Source organism: Prionailurus bengalensis, chromosome X (genome assembly GCF_016509475.1).
Source record: "Prionailurus bengalensis isolate Pbe53 chromosome X, Fcat_Pben_1.1_paternal_pri, whole genome shotgun sequence".
Taxonomy (NCBI): domain Eukaryota; kingdom Metazoa; phylum Chordata; class Mammalia; order Carnivora; family Felidae; genus Prionailurus; species Prionailurus bengalensis.
In genome coordinates, this window is record NC_057361.1 from 46,337,095 (window position 1) to 46,346,501 (window position 9,407).

At 50.2% G+C, this 9,407-nt stretch overlaps 1 protein-coding gene across 1 annotated transcript; it reads left to right on the top strand.

Annotated features, from left to right (window-relative positions):
- Positions 1-2,187: 2,187 nt before the first annotated feature.
- Positions 2,188-9,201, top strand: TSPYL2 (TSPY like 2). The gene is made up of 7 exons (XM_043570368.1): positions 2,188-3,173; positions 4,483-4,560; positions 4,685-4,796; positions 4,884-5,029; positions 5,161-5,258; positions 5,572-6,407; positions 8,469-9,201. Exons 1-7 carry the CDS (start codon positions 2,349-2,351, stop codon positions 8,642-8,644), a joined length of 2,271 nt encoding a protein of 756 aa, XP_043426303.1. The 5' UTR covers positions 2,188-2,348; the 3' UTR covers positions 8,645-9,201.
- Positions 9,202-9,407: the final 206 nt, after the last annotated feature.

Here is a 9,407-nt window from a genome sequence, read left to right on the forward strand (position 1 = left end):
TATTGGATGTTTTCTCTTTCTGACTCTGTGTGTGTGTGTGTGTGTGTGTGTGTGTCCTGTCTGCATGACCACATGTGGGGAGGTATGGTCAAGTGAGACTGTGTGTGACTCTGTGTGGGGAGGCAGCACTGCCTGGTGCACACATGTGAGCAAATGCCTGTATGTGGAGACATATGGCACAAACACACACATGTACACATATGCACCTAACTGAAAGGAGACAAACTAGAGTATGTCCTTGCAGCAGGAGGTTGAGTGGTCAGAGAATAGAATTTTAAAACTGTACATATGTATGCAGCAAGAGGGTAGACTCCCATTTCATAAATCTTCCTCCTTTGGCCCAGGCTGTGAACATGGAGCAGGGGCAGGATACTTGAGAACTCCATCTCTTCCCAAAGCCTGGAACCCCCAGGTACCATTCCAACTCCATGGTCAGTCTCCTCTCAAAAACACAAATGAAGTGTTCCTGAAAGTGGACTGCAATGGAAAATAGGGACTGGGAATTGGGGATTAAACTTGAGGGTGAACTAATGGGGTTAGAAAATGCTCCCTACAAAGTAATGGCTTCTGGAGGGACTGCTCAGTCTGGGATGGGAGCCCTTCTGAAGAGTCCACTGTATACAGCTGGGACTTTGGTAACCTTTGACTAAATTCAGAGGAGGGATGTTAGGGGTGAATAAAGAAAGCCAAGCCTGGGAGTCTACCCAGCTAGCCTGCTACCTGGGCACTCAAATACTTTATTTACTTATTCTCTCAGGTGCACAGAATTGAGTTGACCATACTCCTCAGTTCTTGGCACACTGTATCATTGTTGGTCCATGTGAGTCCCTTTTATTCTTTTGTTTTGTTTCATCCCTTTCATCACTCATCCCTGATCCAATCCCCCCTCCCACATAGACACCCACTCTTGTGTATTTAATGTATGTCCTTCCAATTCACCGTTCATGTATTTGTTTACATATATGTGTATCTGTGAAAAATATATGGTATTGTTATGTGTTTTAATTTACGTAAACAGTATTGTACTTTAAATCTTGTTCTGTTTCTCTTTTCACTCAGCATTCTGTTTTATAAAGATCCAGCCTTGTTGCTGTATGTAGATCTAATTCATTCTAGTGGTCCATCTTCTACATGTATCACATTTTTCTTATCCATTCCCCTGGTGATGGGTCTCCAGGTTGCCTCCAATTTTCCGCTACCACAGAAAGGCTGCAATGGGCAGTTTCCTACAATTCTTAAGGATCTCTAATTTAGAGGAGAGGAAACTGAAGCTCAGAGAAAGGCAGTGATTTGGTTAGTGTTACAAAATGGAAGAGCAGGCCCCTGATGCCAATCCCAGACCAAAGCCAGAACCCACCACCCTACCTCACTAAAGACCATCCATCTGGTCCCCAAAGATCTAAAATACAATTTTTAAAAAGCATACACTGGGTAAAGGGAGAGGAAAGGATTGGGAGGAGGGCAAGTATTGAGCAGACGAAAAGATAGAAAATCCTAGAAAAATCTAGCAGATGAACGGAATCACAGTCATGTTAATGACGCAGAGAAAGTTACTTCTTGTGTGTGATTATTATTTCTAGAGTCATTTTGCAGAAATGGAAAACGCCACGTCAAAACCTAGCTCGAAACCAAAGGTCCTAGGTTTCGAAATTCCAGACCCCTTTAGGGCAACCCTAGCCCCCCGGAGGGGCCATATCAGAGTTCGCCAAGGGGGCAAACGCTGGGCACGGGGGAAGGAGCAGATTTAAGAAGTGCGTAGTTGCTGAGGGGAGGGCCGCTAAGAGGGAAAACGATAACGAGGCTCTTCCAATTTTATCTGAGCACATCCTGCTCGGTGCCTGCGTTTGTTTTTTGTTTTGTTTTTTGGTCTTCAGAACCACTGGTACTTTTCCCATTGGATAAAATGCTGGAGGGGTGAGGGAGAGGGGTTTCTTCCCCCTTAGCTTCCCTTGCAGCCAATCGCCCTGCAGTTTCCCTCTCGTCGCTGGCGGAGTCAGCCCGGTGATTGGCGGGCCCGGAGGGGAGCCAATCGGAAAGAGATGAGGTGTGGTGTTGGCAAGCGGATTGCGTGAGAGTAGGCAGAGGTCGAGGGAGAGCGAGCACCGCGGCCGCGGCTGGCAGCCACTGGAGAGGACGAATGGGCCTCTGACGTCACGGAGAGGGTGGGGCCTTGACGCTTGGCGCGGAGGGAGTAGGGTTGGCGCTGTGGGAGGGAACGCCAGAGCGAGGCTGTGGGGAGAGCTGGTCGTGTGAGGTGCAGTGGCTCTGCTTCAGGTGTGACAGGCAGCAGCGGTTTGGCCGAGAGCGAAGGGGCGAGTGCGATCCCCTGAGCTGTGAGCGCGGTCGCCATGGACCGCCAGGATGAGGGGCCTCCGGCCAAGGCCCGCCGCCTGAGCAGCTCCGAGCCCGCTCAGCACGACCAGCTGCCACCGCCTCCGCCGCCTCCGCCTCCCCCGCCACTCCTGCCTCCCCCGCCGCTCCTGCGACTGCCCTTGCCTCCACCCGAGCAGCGCCCGAGGCTCCAGGAGGAAACCGAGGCGGCACAGGTGCTGGCTGACATGAGGGGGGTGGGGCTGGGCCCCGCTCTGCCTCCGCCGCCGCCCTATGTCATTCTGGAGGAGGGGGGGATCCGCGCGTACTTCACCCTGGGTTCTGGGGGTCCCGGCTGGGAGCCTGAGATGGAGTCAGGGTATGGGGAGGCGCCCCCTCCCACGGAGAGCCTAGAAACATACTCTCCTTCGGAGGCTTCTGGGGGAAGTGTGGAGATTGACTTTCAGGTTGTGGAGCCCGGCAGTTTTGCTGGAGAGAATGTCCTAGAAACCTGTAGCGCAGGGCACTGGGCGTACCAGAGGTTAACCGGTCCAGGGGGGAAGGAAGAGGCTATCATCCTAGTGGAAGATGACGATGAGGATGAAAAGGAAAGCGTGAGGAAGCGGAGGAGGAGGAGGAAGAGGAAGCAGAGGAAGGTGAAGAAGGAAAGCAAGAAGAATGCCGAGAAGATAGAGTGCATCCTGCAGGCACTGGAAAACATTCAACTGGACCTGGAGGCGGTGAACATAAAGGCAGGCAAGGCCTTCCTCCGTCTGAAGCGCAAATTCATCCAGATGCGAAGACCCTTCCTGGAGCGCAGGGACCTCATCATCCAGCATATCCCAGGCTTCTGGGTCAAAGCAGTATCCTTGTCATCTAAATTCATGGGCCAGGAGCTCATGATAAAAAAGGGGGGGGAAGGGGGAGGAACAGAAAGGGTGAATTTGTGTGTGGGTGGATCCCATTGGAAAAATGCCTAGGTTTGGTGGAGGAGGAATGGAAGGAGAGGGGCAAAACATCAGAGAAGCTGGACTACAGATGATGAAGGGGGGAGAGAGGCACACAGCATAAAAACTGGACCACAGATGGGAAAGAGAAAAGGGGAGGAGCATAATAAAAATCAATAGTGAAATGGGGAGGATGGTAGAGGGACACACAGAAAAATTGGACCAGAGATGGTGAAAGGAGGAGGGGAGGGACACACAGAAGATAAAGTGGCTCAGAGATGGTGAAGAGGGAGAGGAAAGGCACACAGCAGAGAAATTGCCCAGAAAGGATGCCTAAGTCACAGGTGGCTCTTCAAGTCTAGGTCTCTGCTGAGATACTAGGGAGACCCCAATCCTTGCTAGAGAGAAGGGGGCTAGAAAGGAGCTGGAACCCCTAAAAGGTCAGAAGAAGGAGTACCTAGAAGTGGAGATCAAGGAGTTAAGTGAAGGAAAGAAGAGTAAGAAGAATCTTCTTCACTATTGGTGAAAATCTTATCTCTGGGGTACATATATACAACATGTTAGGAACACATGGGTTTAACTTCATAATGGAATTACATGGATAGAGACCCTTGACACTCTCATACAAAGTATCACATGATCCCAGTCTGTCAGCACTCAGGCACACAGTATTATGTGGCCGCAGGTCCTCAGCATGCAGACATGTAGCATCATGTGACTTACTGGTTTTCAGCATCCAGACACATTATTACATGGATACAAACCTTCAGACTCAGATACCCAAAATCATGTGGACACAGACCTGTAACACTCAAATAAGCAACATCATGACTACAGGCCCTCAACAACCAGATATAACATCACTTGGGCCTGGGGCTTCAGCCCCCAGACACACAATGTCTTGTGAATACAAATTCACAGCACCCAAGGATACAACATCACACAGACATAGGACCCTTAGCACCCAGACACACAGCAAATATGGACCATGGCAAGGCAACCTAATAACAGATGTCTGACATTGCATAAACATAGGTTCTCACCACATAGTATCATAGGAAGAAAAGTATGGGTCATGTCCCATGACCCACTTGCTCCCCACACGTCACATGAACACAGAAGGAATTCTGCTCCAGCTTCTCTTTTGCTCTGCCCTGCCTGGCCTTCCCTCCCTCCTTCTCTCATTGAACAGTCACTCCTTGACCTAAACTGCTCCCTCCATCAGTTCCTCAACCACCCCAAAATTTCAATCTTGATCAACCGACGTGATGAAGACATTTTCCGCTACTTGACCAATCTGCAGGTCAGACCAAAGACATGTTTTTTACTAGGATCGGGCAAGGAATCTGGTCCTTGGAGGTGAGGGGGTTTGGGTGGGAAGGGCCTTGGTGTGGTGGGGATTTCAACATTACCTCTAACCTGAGCAGGTACAGGATCTCAGACATATCTCCATGGGCTATAAGATGAAGCTGTATTTCCAGACAAACCCCTATTTCACAAACATGGTGATTGTAAAGGAGTTCCAGCGCAGCCGCTCTGGTAAGAGGTGGTCCTAGGGAAAACCGTCACTCCCCACTCCCATCTGTCTTTGTCCAGTGCCCTCTCTACAGCCTCCTTTCCTCTCAGGCCGGCTGGTGTCCCACTCAACTCCAATCCGCTGGCACCGGGGCCAGGAGCCCCAGGCCCGCAGGCACAGGAACCAGGACACCAGCTACAGCTTCTTCAGCTGGTTCTCAAACCACAGCCTCCCAGAGGCTGACAGGATTGCTGAGGTGGGGCCCCTCCTGGCATTGCCAGAGAAAGCCTTGCTAGGCTTGCTTCTGGATGCTTGGGGAATTGGGAGTAGGCTCTGGGGCTTTTACCCATAACTCTGTTCCCCTTCCCCCCTCATTTCTTTCAACAGATTATCAAAAATGACCTGTGGGTCAACCCTCTGCGCTACTACATGATGGGAGAAGGAGGCTACAGGGCAAACAGAAAGAAGCAAGAAAAGGAAGAAAGGTGATGGGGGGGGGGAATTGGTGGCTGAGAGGTGGTTTGTTAGGGACAAAGATTAGGCAAGTGTTACCCAGAATTTATAGGGCCAAAGGGACCTTTGAGAGAATTCAGTATGTTTTACAAGTGGAGAATGATACGCATAAGTGGGGTGTGATTGGCCTGAGGTCGTGCAGGCAGGAGCAGAAATGGGACTCTCCCCACCCTAACCTCATCCCTTGAATTCCTTGTAACCTACTGCCTCCTCAGTTACTTAGCACCTTTTAGTGTCTGCCCTGCCTCCCACCAATCCTATACTCAACTCCAGGCTTCCCCACAGTAAAAACAGGGACAAGTGTGAGGTGGTGATTATGGAAGACTCTGACGACTATCACATAATGGAAGACATTATCAGCGAGACTTCAGACAGTGATGACATCACCGACAATGAGACCATTCATGACATCAAGATCTCTGACTTCATGGAGACCACCGACTGCTTTGAGACCACTGACAATGAGATAACCGACATTAGTGAGAGCCTCTGTGACAGTGAGAGCCCTGACCACAATGAGAGCCCTGACAATGAGACCACTGACAACAATGAGAGCCCCGATGACCACGAGACCACTGATAATAATGAGAGCTCTGATGACAACGAGACCACTGACAACAACGAGAGTGCCGATGACAACAGTGAGAACCCTGACGACGAGAACCCTGACGACAACAGTGAGAACCCTGAAGACAATACTGATGACAACGAAGAGAACCCTGATGACAACGAAGAAAATACTGCTGACAACGATGAGAATCCTGATGGTGATGAGAACCCTAATAGTGCCGAGAATCCCAAAGGTGGCAACCATGGCAGCAGCGGTGACAACCAGGACAGCAGTGACAGTGACAACGAAGGAGACAACGAGGGCAGTGATGATGAAGATAATGATGGCAATGAAGGTGACAATGAAGGCAGTGATGATGATGGCAATGAAGGTGACAATGAAGGCAGTGATGATGACGACAGAGACATCGAAGATTACAGGAATGATAGTGATGACCCTGACAAGGATCAGGATAACAGCAACAACCAGGATGACTCTGAGGCCGAAGTGGAGAACATCTCTGAAGAAGGATCCTCAGTGGAGGAAGAAGAAGATGAGGGCAGTGAGGAAGGTGAGCCTAGAGCCCCCCTCTTTTCTCTTTCTCTTCCCAGAAAAAAGCTGGCCAGGGTCAGGATATCAAGGCATGAGTACAGTCTGTTCTTGTGGAGAAAAGAAAAAGCATTTTATGCAACTTTTTAAACAAAGCAAGGCCAGGGAACCTTTAACTTAACAATTGTAAGAGAACCAAAGAAACAAATTTCAGTTCTAGCTGGTGGGTAGATAAGTTGTAACAGAGCAATAGACAAATAAGGAATGAAGAGATAGAAGGTGGGTAGAAAATTGAGAAAGACAAGTTCACACACAGAAAGGGGGAAACTGGCAAACGTATTACAATTCAGCACACTCTGTACCCAGCCCTGGCCTTCAGGGAACTCCCAGGCTTGTTTGTCTTCTGAGGATCCTTCACCAGCCCTGAAAGCTGTTTCTCACAAAAAGGTCCAGTAGTCAGGTATGTTGGGGACAATACTGCATACGTTAATATTTGCAGGTAGAGTGACAGGTACATTAGCCCCTTAAAGGCTCTGAAAAGTCCTGCTGTAAGAAACCTATGTAAACATTGTGGAACCCAGCATTTCCCAAACTTCTTAACCGCAGAAGCCACTGTTTACTGCTCACCAAAACATGTATTTTAGGAAATGCTGAGAAAGGTTTGCACGTGGGGGGTTGAGGGAGAAGGCAGTATTTACGGTGACTCCCAGGTTTGGTCTGGCCTGGATGACTGGCAAACGGAGGTACCATTTCTTAGGATTGGGAACGACATGGTGGCAGGATTGATGAAATGCAGAGGGGAACATGGAGTTGGAAAGGCCTGTTGGACATAAGGTACAGGTAGCCCAGGCAGGTGGTTGCTTATGTGTCTGGGAAGTCAGAAGTTATAAATAAAAGGGGGTAACAAGCCAGAACAGAATCCTAGCCCTGATTCTGGCCAGTTAACATTAATGAAGTGTTTAGTATATGCCAGGCACTATCGTAAGTGATTTACTTACTAACTCATTTAATCCTCACAGCAGCTCTTATGAGCTAGGTACTGTTATCACCATTTTATAGATTAGGCAACTGAGGCTCTGAGAGGGTAGAATTAGGAAGAGAACTGGGCATGGAGGGGATTGTGGGCAGTGTCCAGGTCAGGTATAATGAGGACTGGATTTGGCACTGAATAGGTCATCTGTGACCTTGCCAAGAGTAGTTTCAATGGATTGGTATGAGCAGAGCCACATCAGTAGGGTAGGAGGAGGGAATGAGCAAGGGGCAAGGCAATAGAATCAAACCTTGGCTAAGAAGGGGATGGCAGAGGACAGGCAAGGGAGATGTTTGAGCCTGGCTGTGGGCAGGCAGACCTTGGAGAGGCAGGCCCCTGGGGGAGGTAGAAGGAGCTGGAAGACCAACCACTCCTGGGGGTTTTGGCCATGGGGTCTCTGGCAAATTTCCATTGAGGGCAGGGGCAAGGAAGGAGGCATTGAATGTAAATTCAATCTAGACGTATATTCAGTTAGAATAGGGAAACTGAAGGAGTTGCCACTGGATGGCATCTTCTTTCGGAGAAGGGGACGAAGAGCTATCTGCCCAGCCCTAGGGTGGGAGTGGGGGTAGGGAATTGGACTAAAGAAGACAGAGTGTGTGGCCTGTTTGGATCAGACTGGGGAAAAGAAGAGGGGGAGCTGCCTGGGAAGAACAGAAGGTTTATTCAGCCAAGGTTAGAGCTCAGAAGACACATACATTGACACATTACATGGGGAGAAAAAGCTACTTTCAGACATGGTATCAATTTTGATAAGCCAGAGGCAGGGCTCCCACCCCTCCTTCCCTCTGGGCTTGCTTGAGATAACACACACACACACACACACACTTGCTTTTTCCAAGCAGAGGTGCTTGGGGAGTGGTTCCAGGCCCCCAAAGCCCTGGCTATAGGCTATAGGCTCTGTTCACTGTTAAGTACTATCCTCCCGCTTCCAGAACTGAGAAGATAAATTTCTGTTGTTTAAACAAACAAACAAAAGAGTGACATCTACCTGCTCATCTAACCACCCTCTCTTTTCCCCTCCTTGCCCCTTGTCTCTCTTCCCCTGTACAGACAGCCAGCAAGAAGGTGAGGAGAGTGACGATGAGGAAGTAAGCGAGGAGGAGGAGGAAGAAGGGATCGAAGACGACTTCGAAGGAGGGGAAGACTCTGAAGACTCTGACATGGAGGAGGTGCTTCAGGTCCAAAATGTTTGGGCCAACCCGGGGAAGAGGGGCAAAACTGGATAAACATTTTACCCTTGCAGGGGTTGCCTCTCTGTATCCCTCTCCCCCTGCCCCATTTGCCCTCCCCCTCAGCTAGGGCCGCGCGGCCCCATATTGCACTTCTGGGGGGTGACCGACTTCGTACACGGGTTTAAAGTTTATTTTTATGGTTTAGTAATTGCAGAGTTCTTATTTGGGGGGGGGAGGGAAGGGGGGATTTCCCCCTTCCTTTTGGCCCTCCTCCCCTGCAAGCTTCTGTGTGCTGCTAAACGTATTTATTGTGATGCCTTGGTCAGGGCCCCTCTATCCTCCTCCTCGTGCTGTGTGGAGTGGACACCCTTGATCCCGAAGCGGGGAGGGCCGCTGTGGCCTTGGGGGGCTCTACTGCCACCCTGTTCTCCCAAGCCTCTCTTTGCCTCCGTCCCTCGCCCCCTCCCCACGCTGTGCCCGCTAGCTCGCCTTGGTGTCTATGCAAGGCCGCTTGTCATTGCGGTATTCCTGTTCTCCTCCCCCCCAGAAGCCCCTCGTTGTTCCTTGTGAACCTTGGTAATCCTAATAAAACTGAGCAAATTCAAAGTGCAGCTTCCAGTCTTTTGTCCTGCTTGGCGAGCCATCCCCAGGAGCCAGTCTACATTCCCACAGGCCCTCAAAACGCCATCCGTTTCTCCGCACTGGCCTGCAAGATGGTGGTGGCGGTGGGAGGGGGGGTGTTTGGTTTTCTGGGGGCGAGCTCTGCAGGACCGCAGAGGTGTTGCGTCAGCCAATGCGGACCATCTTGGCCAATGGC

Coding starts and splice junctions, on each gene's coding strand:
- TSPYL2 (XM_043570368.1), top strand. CDS start 2,349: ATGGACCGCCAGGATGAGGGGCCTCCGGCCAAGGCCCGCCGCCTGAGC. Junction 4,561..4,684: donor GCTACTTGACCAATCTGCAG/GTCAGACCAAAG, acceptor TAACCTGAGCAG/GTACAGGATCTCAGACATAT. Junction 5,030..5,160: donor AGGCTGACAGGATTGCTGAG/GTGGGGCCCCTC, acceptor TTCTTTCAACAG/ATTATCAAAAATGACCTGTG.